The sequence below is a fragment of the Nipponia nippon genome, unplaced genomic scaffold (assembly GCF_047370975.1).
Source record: "Nipponia nippon isolate SJK-2023a ecotype South Korea unplaced genomic scaffold, ASM4737097v1 scaffold_2, whole genome shotgun sequence".
NCBI classification, from domain to species: domain Eukaryota; kingdom Metazoa; phylum Chordata; class Aves; order Pelecaniformes; family Threskiornithidae; genus Nipponia; species Nipponia nippon.
In genome coordinates, this window is record NW_028262336.1 from 129,852,902 (window position 1) to 129,870,096 (window position 17,195).

The 17,195-nt window shown below is 43.3% G+C and overlaps 1 protein-coding gene across 8 annotated transcripts in view; it reads left to right on the forward strand.

Moving 5' to 3' along the window:
* Positions 1-17,195, forward strand: part of PPME1 (protein phosphatase methylesterase 1) — a 33,752-nt gene that overhangs the window by 6,583 nt on the left and 9,974 nt on the right. For all 8 annotated transcript variants that reach the window (XR_015704673.1, XR_015704668.1, XR_015704669.1 and 5 more), the window contains exons 2-9: positions 6,455-6,548; positions 9,064-9,156; positions 12,036-12,093; positions 12,652-12,703; positions 14,509-14,663; positions 15,198-15,288; positions 16,025-16,090; positions 16,876-17,008. Coding sequence is in view for 2 of the 8 variants with exons in the window: in XM_087757132.1 (XP_087613258.1) it covers positions 6,455-6,548; positions 9,064-9,156; positions 12,036-12,093; positions 12,652-12,703; positions 14,509-14,663; positions 15,198-15,288; positions 16,025-16,090; positions 16,876-17,008 (742 nt within the window). In the remaining 6 variants the exon portion in view is untranslated. The remainder of the gene's footprint in view (positions 1-6,454; positions 6,549-9,063; positions 9,157-12,035; positions 12,094-12,651; positions 12,704-14,508; positions 14,664-15,197; positions 15,289-16,024; positions 16,091-16,875; positions 17,009-17,195) is intronic.

A 17,195-nucleotide genomic window follows, 5' to 3' on the forward strand; every position in this document is an offset into this window, starting at 1 on the left:
ACAACTTGTCAACCATGGCAGTTCTTACATATAAATTATGTTTGATTTGCTTTGGTCAGGTTCAAAGACGGTGCAAGAATTAAGTATCTTGATTGATGCATGTGATGTCCTTTAATTGCGTTAGTAGTTTCAAATATGGACTCTTGGTCTGCAAAAAAAAGGCATTTCTAAAAGCAGTTCTCCCTGCTTGGTACAACCTTTTTTTTCTTTTTAGGAAAATACCTGAAAGAAAACCCCTTTAAAAATTGGTGAGAGATTTGTTGAGCCACGTGAGCTCCTGTTGCTCCGGGATCGCTTGCAGTATGTGCACATTTTCAGAACGTGATGAAGAGGACAAACTGCACAATAGGATAAACTAGCTGTAGAGGGTGCCCAGAATTTGTTTTGTGATTCCAGTTTAATATGCCGGCTGGCTGGCTTGGAGTTTAAGGATCATTCTAGAAAAGTTATTATGTTGGATCCATTTCTGTTTTGGTCTGCCGGATACTTTAAAAAGCAGTAATTAGTTCTGTCAGTTTAAATATTTGGTCAGCAAAATACTGCTTCAGCATAGGAAGGTGCAAAATCACAGCTGCTGTTTATTGGGCTTGCTTCTAATTTTGGATGTGCGTTGATGTGTCGCTAAAAAAAGAAGCTCTAGGAAAAATAACAGATCAAAGATACTAATTCTTTTCTTCAGAGGAGTATTTCTCTAAAATCAGCCACTGCCCGGCTTCCTGTGGTCATCAGGTGTTTTGTGGAAAACTACAAGGGTTATTCTGACCTTTTGGGGGTTTGCTATTAAATCAGAGGTCACTTATATTTTCCTAAGCGTTGTTCGGAGGCTGCTGTGCTGCTACTCATCTTCATCTTCTCCGTTGTACTGTGTTTGGGCAGCCTCGCAGTTAGCCAGGTAGGGAACAGATCTGGGAAAGAACAGAGCAGCTGTGGATGCCCCATCCCTGGAGACATTCAAGGTGAGGTTGGACGGGGCTGTGAGCACCCTGACCTAGTGGAAGATGTCCCTGCTCCAGGCAAGGGGGTTGGATCAGGTGGCCTTTAAAGGTCCTTTCCAACCCAAACCACTCTGTGATTCTATGAAAACCATTTTTGTTTTCAGCTAGGTGTGTTCCCAGGGAGTGGTTAAATCTGGAGGAACAGGGAAGGAAGGAGATATCTTCTTCGCTAGCCTCGCAGGTTTGCTCCACGTTACATTGGCGGTGTGCCAGTGCTCTCAGTAACTGGAGGATTGCCTTTTCTGTTTGTCTGCCAGTTCCAGGAGAAGGGGCTGCATCGGGTCAGCCTAAGAGGCTTGAGACTTACACCAAGTTCTCCAGGTTATCTGATCTCATGAAGACATCTGCTTGAGAAAACGAGCTAAAAATCCCCTTCAATCTCAGCAATTGAGATGAAGTTAACCTAGCTTACCCCTTTACTCCTCCTCCGCCACCCACCCCACATCGCTCCCGGCGTTGTGTTTAACCAGACAGGGCTCTGTAAAGCTTCTCGCTATATGCCCTGTTTTCCACTCTTAATTATTTCTATACTTCTTTGAATCCTCTTAAGTTATATCCTTAACTTATTGATCCAGCTGCAGGTACAGTATTCCAGACATGGTGGCACCAGTGCCTTGTGCAGTGGTAGTACAGTCTGTCCTCCAAGTTGAGATTGTCCTTAGATGCCTGAGAATCAACACCACGACCGGGGTCACCATGTTCTCACTTTGGTGTATGCAGTCAGCCGTCGAACCACTGGCTTCCCGGAGACCTGTGCATCCCGGGACCGCGTGCCCCGTCCTGTTAATGCCGTTTCTTGCCTTGTGCCTGAGTGCGTGACTTGACTTTGTTGGTTTTGAGATCTGTTCTTCATCTGTCAGAAAAGGAACAATACTGAGTCCCTCTATACCTACTCTTGCCCATGCAGGATTGATGAACATTTTCTGTGCGGCTTGGCTATCGGTAGCTGATTTTGGTTAGTGCTGTGCTTAATATTCCCGCTGGCAGTCTTGAGCGCTTAAAAATCTGCGCTTACTGGTAGAAACTGTGACATTGGCTTTGCTATTTGTGACAGATCCCGAGCCCGATGTCATCAGTGACAGCTCAAGCTATTGCACGTTGTTGCAGCTTGGGCTTGTAGCATTGGTGTGCAACTGCGAGAAGTTCATTTCTTGCTTGTTGTTACGATTAATTTTGATGCTAAATCTCCCAAACTTGTGCTACTGATGATTCATGTGACTTCGTACCTCTCCTACACAATACGGCTTTAATGTCCTTGTGCTAGTCAACAGGCTACTGCGTTCCCTTGCCTTCTCTAACACTGGCTGTCCCTGCTGTAACTCTGCTTTCACAAAAGTGGATTAATTTGTCACACAACCAAAACTCTTCCTCTGGCATGATACAATCAATCGGCATCTTCCTCCAGGATTTCCCCGTGTTCTACCTCGCCGGTAAGAGCATCCCCTTACAAACTTTCTGATCTCAACAATAAGGGGGAGGTTACCAGGGAATTCCTGCTGTTTGCCAGATTTATGGATTATGTTGGAAGGGGTGTAGCCAGGCGGATGACGATATTTGCTAATCACCTGGAATTACTCAGGACAATCAAACCTAAAACCAGCCATAACACGCTGTGGAAAAAGTCTGACTGCGTTGAAATGCTGCATTTTAAAACAGTGATGAAATTTGTGTTGCTAACTGCACATCCTACCTATTCAATAACCGGGGAAGGGAAATCGTCCAAGCTGCGGGCAGTTCTTTCCATCTCCAGAAAGAACCAAAATTACATGGAGAGCGAGCGCGATTGGGGCTAGGATGGCGTCCAGGCAAGGAGACAATCAATAGAGTAGGACTCTCGGCTTGAAAAAATACATGGCCCAGGCAAGGGAAATAGGATAGGGGTGTATGCAGTCATTATTGTAAAGAACAAAGTGTTATCATAGTGCGGGCTTAAAAGCAAACAGAAGTCCTCCTTTTTGCTCAAAGCCTAATTAAATCGTGGCACCGTTGTCAGAGCTGTGGTGGAAGTAGCTCTGGCTGGAAGTGACTCGGATTTTATGTGACGCGCTAATGGAAACTGTTGTCCCTTAATGCGACACGGTGCTGAGGATGCAGCCTCTGGAGATCCCCACCCTGCTTATTGTGAAAATTTGGAGGTCATACCCTACTTAACCCTTTCCAGAGCACTTGCTGGGCTGGCATCTCTTGGTGACACGTTGCAGAGCTGGATGGACCTTTGCTGTCTCCCATCGTACCGATTCTGGGGGTCCTAGAAGATAAACCAATTGTAAGTCAGGTAGCTCGAAGCTCTTATCAATAAGACGAGTTTGCTGTGTTTCATACCAAAGCTTTGCTTATGAAATTCAGCATTAGTTTTTTGAATCTTGACCTGCACTGGGAGTTTTTGTGTTTATGTATATATACGTATATATGCATATATATATACATGTATAACATCCTAGCTGGATTTTATATTGGCGTCGCAGCAAATGTTGTCTCCCTTCCTTGGATACTTGGACACCTATGCAGGTTTGCTTGGTTCTTCCCAATATTATGACAACTTGGCATCTTGATATTATATCACCCTGTTCTTCCTGATCTACAGCATTCTTTGAAAGGCAAAGGTTTGAATGTGATATTTTTTCTTTAATCAGAGAATGAGATTAAGCTGAGGCAATAAAAGAGATTAATGTTTTCTGGATTTACGTAGGTGTGTGACATCTCATTTTATTTAATTGAAATTTGACAAGAGCAATATTGAAGTCTGGAAACCCACAGAAGTGAATTCGGACCCTTCAGGGGGTGGCTGTTTTATGTTTCATATTCTAGAAATGTCAGGGGAAACTGGAGTTTTGTTTCTACAAAATTGCAAAGGTGCTTTGTCTGTTCCTTTCTGTTTCCTTAGGAAGCCAAGAATTCAGGAAAAACTTCCTTCAACAGAGGAGATTTTTCTTCTGTGAAGGTCTTCCACCCCCCACGCCCATGCTTGATTTTAATATTCTGTGGTGATTGCCTCCTCCAGAAGAGCTGAAGTGCAAAAAGCCTGTTAAAATGGTGCACTGTTACTCATCCTGTGTACTGGGCTCGAATCTAGCCTAATTATGTCACTGCCAAAATTAAGCACTACTCTTTTAGCCTTACTGAGTGAATATCAGCCTGAGAAACAGATTTTGCATCAACTGAGTCATCAGGAAAATTCTGATTGCGGAGCCTTTTGTTAGTAATGGGGATGCAAGGAGAGGGCACAGCTGCACCTTTTGATGGAAGCAGAAAATAAATTGGTTTGTCAACTGGGCACCTTTGAGAGTCCGGGTTTATACGATGTCCGCAGAACAGGTCATCTGCATTCACCCAATAATTTAGGGGAATTGCATTCCCGAAGGTGCTGGATACGACCTGACATACAGGAGCAGCTAATTTAAGGTATAATTTGTTGCAATGTTTTGCGATGTACGTGTCAACAAACTGCGACAGAAATTAGCCTTATTATAAAGAGGAGATGAGTCTTACTGCTTATAGGGAATAACGACTGTGATTCACCTTTTGGAAACGTGCTACTGGGAAAACCAGGCTTTGCTTTACTGCCTCTGTTCAGGTATTAGTCCCTGGGCGTGCAGAGCACTGGCAGGGAGACGCCAGCTTATACAAAAGGAAGAAACCTCTCCAGGTAGAAGTAGTTACCAGACACGAAGCTGTCCACAGGTAGCACCGATGTCCAAATCTTCCATGACACCGAGTCTTCTTTTAACACAACAGTTTTGGTTCATCTCCAAAGCACCTTCTCTTCCCCCAGTGTCCACCATTACGATTTTCTTGCCTGTGCAGCGCTCATCCATCAGTATTTGCAAATGATGCGACAGAAAAAGAAATATTGCTTCTGGGCGCTAGCTCCCTAGTTTGCTGGGTAGAACTGGGCCTCCAGAAGTCTCCAGTGATTGGAAAGCGTTTGGCCAGATTTTAGTTTCCTGGGGTATTTTTTTGTTTGTTTGTTTTTATGACAGTAAAGCAGTGTTTCTGCATGGGTAGATTATGACTTCTAAAGGAATTGCCGCAACCTGGGAATAAGTGCAAAGCCTGGAGCAAACCAGAGCCTGAAAGCCCATTCTCCTGTGGCATCTATGTTACGCAGTCTTATTGTTATGATCCTTAATTTAAAATACAGTTTTAAAGATCCTACCTTTTTTTAATTTTTTTTTTTTTTTTTTTATATAACAACTTCAGCCTTTTGGACTCGCTACCTTTTACTTGCGTTGCTGGGTTTGATAGCATCCTTCCTAACAAAATGTTTTATTGGATATTTTCAGCATCACAGACCGTTGCCTGCGTAGCTCTAAGGACACGGAGGACGGCAGCTTGAGGAGTGTTTATTGGTCTTTATTGTGATGCTGTTCTCATGGTCCTTATACTTACCTGAGGCAGGATAGATATGGAAGTATATGCCGAATTAATTTGGTCTTATTCTTTTCCTTCACGGTCCCGATGTTGCCCTATATACAGTATTTAAATACCAGATCTGTTTACAAATATGTTAAAGGTTTAACCGTTGCAGTAAATTCCAGGAAACTTGAGCTGTAATTAAAACGTGCTGCTGTTAACTTAAACCTGGTGGATTTTATTTATTCTGCTCCCAACAGTGTTTCTAAGTTTCTTCTATATACCATGCTGTTCAGTTCTCTTTTATGCCAGCCACTCAGCCATCGGGACGGGTTGACTTTCTGTTTGAATGCTATTTCTTTCAAAAATCGGAGGAGATTTCTAGGAAAGTTGTAATCTCCTGACAAGTAGTGCATGGTAAATTAGTCGTAACCTTGAGGAAATAGCTGACGCTCTGCTTTTCAATACTGTGGTGTCAAGGTGACTTCTGAGAGGGACATATTCTTTTTTTTAATTATGATTCACGGGCTGAGTCATAAATGTAGGATGGCTTCCTGCGTTCCAGGCACTGGAGCGCTCCCAGTTGTGTCAGCATCAGGCTGGCTTTAAGGCTAGAGCAAGACCATTAAATACAAAGGTATTTAATGGCTTTTGACTCTGACATCGGAAGCGCCTGATCTGTGGGTCATTGCAAAGTGGGAGATTGCACTGGGACGCTGTCACTGTGTGCCCTGTTCTTTTTCTTCTCCCTTGGCTTAGGTCTGGGCAGTCTAAATTGCTCTTCTTCAGTCCTCCTTGGTGTTGCTTTACGAGGAAAATCTTCTCTTTGTGTCTCCACTGGTTTTCCTGTGCACCTCTGTGATCTCCTCAATAGGAGCAACAATTTGTGGGCAGGGAGGAAGGAGGATTTCTTTACTGACCATAAAATTGCTAATATTGTAGTTGTATGGCAATTTCGCTAATGCGTCATTTGCTTCCAGTCCAGAACTGGTGTGTAACACCAGTGTATTCTCTTCAATGTATGTAATGATGCCTGTATGCCGATTTAAATGAAATATTCTAAAAATACCTCTTACTGATTTTTTTTTTGTGTGTGTGTCTTGCAGCCCTGGAAGAAAGCGTGATTTTTCGCCAGTGCTTTGGAGCCAGTACTTTGAATCTATGGAGGATGTTGTGGTGGAAAACGAAACTGGCAAGGATATATCCTTTTTTCTAGTTTGAACTTTTCTTATTCTCAGTGACTGGGGCATTATCACGTTTATCATTATGTTTATTGGGGTTCCCTTCATCTGTTTCATGTATTTCTTCTCACCTTCCATTTTTTCTTTTGTAGGGATCAGTATCAGTAACTAGAGCTGCCCCTTCTAAGGTGAGCCTTAAGGTGTACTAGCAAGGTCAGTTCCTAGCATTGCTTCTTTAGTAATCGTTAATTTAAAAAAGTGTTTCCAACAGTTCAATAACATATTTTGCAGGGAAATACTCATCAGTTCCCATCCATATCAAAAAGATCAAAGCTGCTTATTGATTTTTATTAGCAACAGGTAGATAACTGGCAATCAGTGAACTGTATGTTCAGAATCAGCATCAGCAGTACAACAGATAAACCTCAACACTAAACACTTAGGTGTCAATAAATACCTGCAAATTTCTAAACGCCTTTCTGCAGCTGATCCCAGGAAGTCCTGTTCCTAAAAACACACGAACAAACATACGTGCACAGTCATTTGCGACCCCAAGGAGTGTGGATTACAAGCGCACCCGGTCTCTTCTGGGACTGCAGCGTCTCCTACATCCGCACATCTCCTGTGGGAGACGTGGATGCTACCCACGCTGCTCCCACTAATGCAGGTGACGCTGAGAAAGCACCACCTGAGGTCACATACGTACACCTGAGGTGTGGGTCCCTACTTGTCGCACCCCAAATCGTCGGTCTGCTACCTGGTGTGCAGGCAGGGAAGCTTCTCGCTGTGGCGGTGATGCCATCAGAGTCTTCTGGCAGTGTCAAACCAGGTTTTGACTGCGGCTGTTTCCTCTCCAGGATCTCTGCCCCGTTTGCAAGTGTTCGTATTTCTTTTCTACTTCTTTTCAAGCTGACTCCTCTTTGCCAGTCTTCCAGTTACTGTTTAATCCAGCTGATGGCAGTAATCCCCTTTGACGTGCTCAAACCACTGTTGAGCCATTTGCTAGCTGGGAGCGCCCCAACAAGTACAGTGTGTGAAGGTACTGGGACAAGACTTCCCACCAGTCCTACCTCTGCCTACAGCTCCGACAAAAGCAGGTTTGAGAGGTACTTCCAGGTCTTTTGACCTAATTACAAAATGAAAACATTTTAATCTGTGTTTAAATAACACAACCTTGTAGTTTAAATAGTTGCATAGTTTTTAAGCATGCATATTCTAGCTTGGCCATTAGGAAACCCAAACTTTAAAGGTATTTCTCTCCAAATACCAATTTAGTACTTACTTCTCTAATGCCAGTAGCATGTGATGCTTGGAAATGAGAAAATTCTCTCTCCTTGTTGTTTTGCTCAGCTTGTCATTATTTTGTGTTTATTAGCTGCATTTGTCCAATTGATCCTATGAATTCTTCATGATGTGCACCTCGTCTGCCTTTGACATAAGGGCTGCGCACACCCCTGAGGCTTCAGAAATAACAAAATAAAAAGGATAATGGGCCTATTTGGATATGTGGTGTACATAAGCATCCCAAATTTAAGCGAGTCTTAGTTACTTGGGATTTATTGTGTTACCTATGACCTTTAACAGAAGCTTGAGCTCCCGTATGAAAGGCTATGGGCAGATGTGGAAGCAGCTGAATTAACGAATGGTGTTGGTGCCCACTGTTCTGCCCCAGCTACCTGTTACTGCTCCATCACATCTCCTTGTGGGGACAAACCCCAGCTGATGGAACTATTGAAGCTGACACAGCTCACTGTAACTGAAGCGGTGTAGGGAGCACCTGTGTGAGCCGTTTGCAACCAGCAGATCCGAAGGGCACTGCAGTATTCAGCAGAAAAACGATGAACAGCCTCATCAGGAGCCACAGCTAGCACGGTTAGGTTCAGAAGAAGGCTTTTGTCCACCTCAAGAACAGAGGGAGAACAGCGGAAGGAGGTGAAGTGACTTGTCTGATCTGTTGGTCGCAGTTTTGGGCACTGAACACAGATCTCACAACTCCCGGTTCTGTGCCTTTCCCTAAGTGACATTGGGTTTAGTGGTAGTTAAACTGATTTTTCAGTGTCTACGGATATACTGCAAGGGGACTTTAGCTACCGTAATGAGGTGTCTTTGCTGTGTATGTTCCAGAGAGTAATTGTATTGCCCTAAAAATCTCGTTTATTGGCTTATCTGATGTTTTTCCTTGGAGATTATAGGAAAATACTCCAAAAGTGCCTGCTGATCCTGGTTTGGTTTCTCTCTTAGTTGTCAATTCACTGTTGTGCACAGAGGGAAAAGGGTGCAGGCAGGAGATGCGTGGATTACAGGGAGCAGCAGACCTGGGCAGCAGGAAAACAACTCTTGAAACTTCAGTAAAGCAGGTTAAGTTTTGTCGCGGTTATGCTTGCACGTGCCTGTTGATCAGAGGCAGAGACAAGGCCTTGGGTACGTACCCAAGGGTGGAAACAAAACACTGTTGGGTATTGCAGGCTCCAGAATACGTTCAGCTGAGTAACTTCCTTCAAATAACTCTATGAAATGTCCTTAACTGTTCATACACTTTTCGAATTTACAAAAGCGGATTGGAGGGGCCTGTCTTACTGCTGTTACACGGTGGAGGCCATTCTGCTCTTTCCTGGGCTGTGTTTACTGTAAGTAAGCTGCTGCTTTACAGAAGTATGTATGTATGCAAATATAGTCGTCTGAATGTGGAAGGCAACTGTCCATTTAGCTATGCTAAGCACAGGAAAATCAATTCAGAAAACTGTTTTATAATCTCCTGGTGCGCACCTGAGTCAAGTCTTCGAAATATTTCACTGGCAGTGTATTTATTAAACAGGCAGAGCACACACAAAGGTTTATCGTCGAGGTTTTAATTATCAGAAGTAACCAAACCTACCTCTGTCAAATAGCGTGCGTGTTCTAATGAAGTGCCGAGACATTTCTTATCAGAGCATATAAATGGTTTTTCTTCCGGAAGGCTGCTTTTCCATCACTACTGGTGAAAGTTCAACAGCTTTATCTTATCATAACAATATTATCTTTGCATGGTTCAGGTCCCGTTTGACTTGTCGGGAAATCTCATTTGCTGCTCAAGCAACTCAAGTCAGACACAAACCGAGGCGGTGTCAATAGGAGTGAGCGTGGGGACTGACCAAACCAAAATTCCTCCCCCCCGCCCATTCCCTTTAAAAAATGAAGGGAGTTAAGGAGGAAAACTTTTTTTAAAGGATTTCAGGTAAAGTAAAATCACTTGCAGTGTGTGATTTTTATTGGGACCTTTTTAATGCAGGAACTCTTCGAGCTGTCTAGTGCCCTTACCAGAAGGACGCTATAGGATGACTTTCATGGAAGCACAATTGGGCAGATGAAGTCTCTGCGTCTCCCCTGTGCCTTTGGCTGTGTCATATTTCTTTCCTTGTAGCAGTTTGGTGGGCTGTAGATCACTTCGCCTCTAAGCAGAGATTCAAATGAGTAACAAGAATGAAGGTTTTACAAGAGTCACTACCAACTGCTCTTCAATTCCCAACGTGACTACTGTTGAGTAATCCTGATGGCGTAATCATAAACCATCTTATATTATGATGAGACACATTAGAAAAATACTTTGCGAACCGGGCTGTAATTTTGGTGTTGAATAGGAGTTTTACACCTCTAACAGTTCATTTGTAACTTGAGCTGACCCAGAGACCGGTGCGGATACGGGTCTTCTGAAACACTTGAACTTTAAGTCTTAAATCTCTGTCTTACTGAACGCTGTAGTTACTTGCTTGTAGCTCCTTAGTTGCCAAGATGGATGGATGTCTTTTCCTCCGCTAGTTTAGTGTTTTTGTTATGGTATACAAGCGCCTTAAACAGGTGTAGTGAAGGTCACTGCTTTTAATTGGAGGCAGAGGTATGAAGTCACGTTTTTCCCAGTTAAGGAAAGGGCTTCTTACCCTCTCTAGAGCTCTTTATTTCCAATAGCATCGCCAATACCATTTTTACATTTAAAAATCTCCAGAATTTAGCAGAGTGATTGCATTTATAGCACTGTACCTTACAATTACCAGCTTTTTACGTTACTGTTAGCGATTAACAAAGATCATATAGAAGACTCGCATAGATTTACACCTTGCACTTGAGACTGCATCTGGAGAAAGAAACTGCCGCAAGAATTAGCTCATGCCTTTGTGTGGCTGCTGCAGAATTATTTCCTTTGTGGATTTTGAAATGAAAGTTTGTCCCAAGCAATCAAATGTTAAATGTTTGGGATAAATCAGAACTTAAAAAAAAAAAACCAAACAACCCCTCCCCTCCAAAACCAAGAAGAAACTCAAACTGGGAAGCACGGAGAGTAACCATCTGTAAATAAAATAACAGCCTGCAGGAGCGGCGTGCTCCTTTCTTCGTTTCCTTATTGGCCTGGTAGCTTCCTGGATGCTGTGTTTGTACGTCCCTTGGCCAAAGTACTCCTACTGGGATAGAACTCGGAGCACTGGAGGACTTCCCATTCTCTCCCACCACATTGATGATCCTCTTCCCTTACTCCCTGCTGACAGTGGTTTGATTTTTAGCAGCAGACTGCTCATCTGACTGGTTAAATTATTGCTTAGGTGCATAAGCACCTTGCAGATTGAGGTTTCGGGGTGTCTTTAGGGGCCTTAAAATATTAACTTGTGGATTCAGTGGTTTTGGGGAGAGCAACTGCTGCAGTCATTTAGGAGTTGAATAGCTGAACAGCCAAAATATGAGGACTGGGTAGCTTTCAGATCTCTGCCCATTATGTAGGTGGTTCTATTAAGAATCCCTCAACAAATTCCCCCACTCCTGCAGGGTTTTTATTTAAATAATCAATGATTCCTTAACACAAAAGTCTTCCTTTCAACAAAGAATGCCACTTAATCACTGCGATGTCTGAAATAACTTACGTAAATTGAGCTGTCAGGGACAAATAGAGCCATAATCGTATTGCGGCCCTACCTTACTTTAAAAAAATTCCTCAGTTGTTCCCCCCCGGCTCCTTTGGACTAATCAATTTTGGTACATTTCTGCCTTACTGTAAAATCCTGTTCTTTCAGAGCAAATTGAATGTGTGCTGCAAAGCAGCTGCTTCATCTTCATGTCTGCTCTATAGCCAAGACTGATTTTGTAAGGTGTGGGGCTTGGGGAAGGGGGGTGTTACTCTGGTGTCTGCAGTCCCACTGCTGCATTTCGGTTTTCAGAGGTGCTACAGAGCTTGAATTCATTATCCTCGGAAACACACGTAATGTCTTATGCACAGTGGAAAAAAACGTCCTCGGAGACAGCGTTAACAATGCTAGAAAGGATGGAGCTTTGGTTAATTAAGGATGGTTTATATGGAATGCTCTTGCTTGCTTTCTGTGACACCTCGTGCAATCCGGGTTCAGCCACTTCGTTGTCAGCAGAGGGTTTTTGTCGCACCATCCGAGCCTTTGCTGTTGTTTCAGGGAGTGCTTAATGTTGCTAATCCTTTTGTAGATGAGGTGTGGCACTTTGCAAATTATGTTATCTTTGTCCCTTCTTGCAGGCTGCAATCATTAACAGGATTCAGTGTAGGATTGTGGCTTTAGATCTCCGAGGCCACGGTAAGTAAAATAAATAAATTTAAAATCACATAAGCGTGTTACACACTCTTGTTTTTTAAAGAAGATGCAATGAATCCCTCCCAAGATGGCTAAGAAAGCATCCTTAAGTCATCCTAATTTTTATTCAAAAGCAGGGATGGAAAAGTGGCTTCTAGAGCTCTGCAGCCACCCGTCCTCACGTGCCAGAAGCTGAGACTCCCTGTGCCTTTGTGCGCGGAGGTGGTGGGCTTATTGCTTCCTACATACTGGCACCAACCCTTGCCTTCACATTTCCATAACCTATAGGTGGTCTTTACCATTAGAAATAAGGTCTGTTCTTTAGTTTTAAGATACATTGCAAATATGGAACAGTTACGGGGAGTGTTTCCTGCCTGTAAGCTATAGTGAGATAAAGTACCAACCGTCCTATTAATTCCAGGTTTCTTAATTATTCATGTTAACTGCAGTAGGCTTGCGCTCCATAACTGTGCCGAAAAGCTTTGTACGGTTGCTGCTCTAAGTCCTGAGGGGACTGAAGGCTTCCAGCTTATGTGAACTTAACTTTTTTTGTTCTTTCAGGAGAAACAAAAGTCAGGAATCCTGAAGATCTGTCTGCAGAGACTATGTCCAAGTAAGGAAGCTTATGCTCTCTCTTCAGTATTTCTCTTTTCACAAACCTTTATTTTCTTTCCTTGATTGAACAACTACTTGAGGACGCACAGCCTTCATTCAAGGGAGCTGGAAGATAGTTTCATTTCACATGATTCTGGTAGTTATCCCTTCTTTTCCTCCCATTTTGGGACAGTTTGAAGTTTACTTGAAATTATACCTCTCCCAGCTGAGTCAGATTCCAAACGGGAGTCATTCTCTAGATGCCCTCAGATTTTCAACTCAGTTTAAAGATCAGTGGCTTCATTGCAGTGAGCGCTTTAAACCTGCAACACGCTATAACACTGGCTAGAGATTGCCTAATAGAAGGGGAATGCTTTCCTCGGACATAACCGACTGGGGCATTTTAGCTTGAAATCACCAGTTTGGTTCTTCCTCCGCTCCGCGAGCGAGCGTTCAGAGCGTGCCTGCCTTGGACCGGCGGCGTCCCCAAAGTTTGGGTCACAGGCTGAGTCTTCCAAGCATGGAGGGAGTTGCTTTTTCAAACTATCACAACCTGCTTTGGGATGCAAATCCCCCTCTTGACAAAGCTGTAAGAAAAGCAAATACCCACTGCTAAGCACATTACGTTATGTCCGCAGTTAGTACAAAGACTCTTTGCTATGACCACAATTAAATCACGAAGGATTTTGTAACCTTCATGGGAACAAATCCACTTGGTTTGTTGTGGGGAGGCCATGTGTGAAATGTATTCTGACTTCCATTGTATCCCTTATTGCTACTGCTTACGGCTTGTCAGATCCTGATGTGTTATTGTCCTGAGGAGATGCTGTATGAAATTATTAGGGTTTTTTAGATCTGAAGCAGCATTACCGTGGGGGGAAGACAAGTTGCCTTTTGTTTTTAAAACTTTCTCTCCCCTTAGCGATGAGCTTGAAAGTTATTCCTGAATAGTCTTTAAAGGGAGCCTTAAATTATAGCTGGTTTTAATTTTTTTAATCAAATCCTCAAGCAGTTTTCTCTGACAGAGCAAACAACCCAGTCATTTTTTTTTTTTTTTAACTTGTTTTCCATTTTCTAGTTGCAATACTGCTCAGGTCTCCGGTTCCTCTGAATGGTTTTAGTCAGGAAAGCCGATTTGGGTGTCTTAAACTACAGTGCTCTTCAGTAGGTTTCAGTCATTAGCTCTGCTGTTGTTTTGGGTTTTGTGAGTCGCAGCAGCCCGCTTTACCTACTGCAGTGACAGCTTCAGTTTCAAGTAGGTGCCTTATGGAAAGGACAGGGAAGTTGCCCCTTGCCTTGTAGTATCTGTGCTCAGAGAGAGTCTGAATCTTTTTGCTTGTGCTCGGTGTTGTTTATTTTTGCCTTGGCCTTTATCACTGCCTCAGTGGAGCTGAGTTATTGTCTCTCTTTTAATTGCAAGAGGTTTCTCCTTTCAGAACGGTGGATTTCTTAGTCTACGTTTCCGTGCAAGAGGATTTGACAGCTTTCTCACCTTTTATTTAAAATTCCCACCAGCTAATGTCAATGTAAGATGTTCTCTTCGGGGATTTCTTTTAAATGAGCACTTTCTGTTAACAAAAAGGGAGATGACATGCTTGGTCAGGAAAGTATCGGCTTGAATGATTTCCTGTATTGGTGCCTAGACGAAACAGTGATAAGAGAATAAACTTGTCTCAATTACCTGTGGGTTAAATGAGCATACAAAGAGGATTTGGAGCCGGACATCTATCTTGGATCTGCACTTTCTCCTCCCATTCTACAAATCTGCTTCAGAAATGTATCAAGGTAGAGATGCCAACCATGCTTTTTATCTCAATTTGGCAGAGACGTCGGAAACGTGGTTGAAGCTCTGTACGGGGACCTTCCTCCGCCTATCATGCTGATCGGGCACAGCATGGGGGGTGCCATCGCCGTGCACACGGCGGTCGCAAATTTGGTGCCAAGTTTACTGGGCCTGTGCATGATCGATGTTGTGGAAGGTAAGTGTGTGTACCCTTGGATAGGCTCCTGTACCCTTGGACGGAGTTCTGTCTTCCACCTTGGATCTTTTTCTTTTATCCCCCAATCCCTGAATACAGAAAGGTTTGCCCAGTTTTTAAAGCAAGGCCAATTCCATCCTCCTAACAGATGCTACCTACACAGAGGTCTTTCTAGTGTGACCCCTCCTTTTGCTTTTCCCAGATGAACTCTGTTTGCTGTTTTCCTGATATTTTCTTTGCGATACTTTCTCGTCAGCGGGGAGAAGGGTGGCTTTTTATATAACGTGTGGTGCTGATGCGTGGTTACTGCCTTCTCTTACTATCTGAATGTTCTACCTGGTGAAATATTAATTCTCTAATGTGGGAGCAGGTATGACTGTAGGCTTAGGAGTACTAAGCTGTACTTTCCTTAACAGCATTAAATCCCCAGTGAGCTCCAGCTCTCTCTGAGGGTGTCCCCGCTGGCCAGCTCTGTATAGAGGGACGTGACAATTACTTCATCAGATGCCATAAAGTTAAAATACTTGTTTTTAGGTACAGCCATGGACGCGTTGAACAGCATGCAGAACTTCTTAAGGAGTCGTCCCAAAACATTCAAGTCACTTGAGAATGCCATTGAGTGGAGGTAATGGATGGGCTCATGCAGCCTCCAGAATCACTTGTCTTTGTAGCTTGACTGAAAGAAACAAAGTTGATGTAGTTTGTCTGTTTTCTCCTGCGCTCGCTTCCCCCACTGTTTTCACCAATTCCTTGGCTAATTCGACAGGGGGAGAGAGGTCTCAAAGATAATTAATTTCCTGGGAGAGCTGGCTAGGCATTGGAGAAGGATCCTCTAAGAGCTTCAGCTAATAGAAAGCTTCACGGTATGAATTGCAGCTTCCTTGTAAGTGTCCCAACTATTACAGAAGAAGCTTGAGACATCCATCCCATGTGTAAGAAACAGGACTTATTTCCGATTCAGAAAGAATTGTGAACACATTTGGCAGCTGAGTTTGAAAGGGAGAGGCCTCGTGGTTAAGTTTGTAGATTGGAGTACAAGAAGCCCTGTTCTTTTGCCAAATACCCAGGTAGTTTCTGACCTCTCCCTGTCCCCTGCCATGAAATGGCTATAACCCTATTTCACTGTTTCTCCACTAGCACTTCTCCCACGTGTCTTTTAAATTCATGGTTACAGTGACAACAGAGGGTTCGAGTAAGTCGGAATGCAGCGTGAGCCACTCCAAACGCCTTCTGAGAACAGGAGGTTTGGGGCAATCCTAAGCTGGTTTTGCTCCTGTTTCTGGGCCCGCTGGTTCCCGAATCTCTTTAGTAAATATTTCTGCCCTTCTTCTGATTTCTTCTGATTTTTTTTTTTTTTCTAGTGTAAAAAGTGGACAAATAAGAAATCTTGAATCTGCCAGAGTTTCTATGGTCGGTCAAGTCAAACAGTAGGTGGTTTTTGTTTTGTTTTGGTTTTTTTTTAAGCTCTTAAATCATCTTGTCTATTCTACAATACTGTTACTACAGAGCGTACATGCACTTGGAAGTGAAAATTTCTTCTAGCAAATACAAATTTCTTATCCCTTGATCACAGTTGATACCGGCAGCAGCACTGAATCATAATCATGGCACTTGGAGAAGACCTGGTCAAAATTTCCCTGGGGCAAAATCTGCCAAGAGCCATGTTTTTAAAAGTTAACTACTGCTGGTTTTGTATCCCTTGGTTCGTCTGCCTTGCCGCACACATTAAGAAATAAGTGTTAGTCTGATGCCTCTTTGAAGATTTTGCCCTAAATGGGGTCGGCCTTCTGGGTACGGTGTCTTTCACTTCCTTTTAGATATCGTTTAATTATCTGTTGCGTTTTGGGAGTGATCTGAGGAGGGTTTGGGGGGAATCAGAGTGACCTGCCTGTGCCACTCTAATCCTTACTGTACCTGGAGGCTTTACAAATGTCTCATATTTTGTTAAAAAAAGCTGTTCTTGGTTGTTTGACTACTTCTGCCTCCTTTAAGTAGCTGTTTGCATTTATATTTGCACTGAGATATATGTGCTGCACAGGCACTCAGTCCCGTGACTGGTCATGACCGTGTTTTTCATCCACAGCTACTTTTAAACTTGGGGGGATTTTTTCTCAGCCAGGATCTGAGAAATAGCTGGCTACTTTAGGTGAAAAACTGTTTGGTTTTTTTGTTTGTTTTGGCAGGGAATCAGTTTTTGGTTTTATTTTCACAGGTGCGAAGGGGCTGCCAGTCCTGAATGTCCTAAAGCCATAGTGGAGGGTATTATTGAAGAGGAGGAGGAGGAGGAAGAGGATGAGGAAGGGGGAGGCTCTGTCAACAAAAGGAAGAAAGAAGATGACACAGAGGTACGGGGTTTCTTGCTGTGTTTTCAGCTTGTGTTTGCATGATGCTCCCCTGCAAGAGAAGTAGCCAGTAGTTATCCCAATCATTCTAATATCAAAGGGAGGAACTGCAGGGACCAAAAACTTTGTCTTGTGACTGTTGTTTTTCTTTTGTCTCGTGCCACTGATTCTGTCTTGGATTGTCATCTGA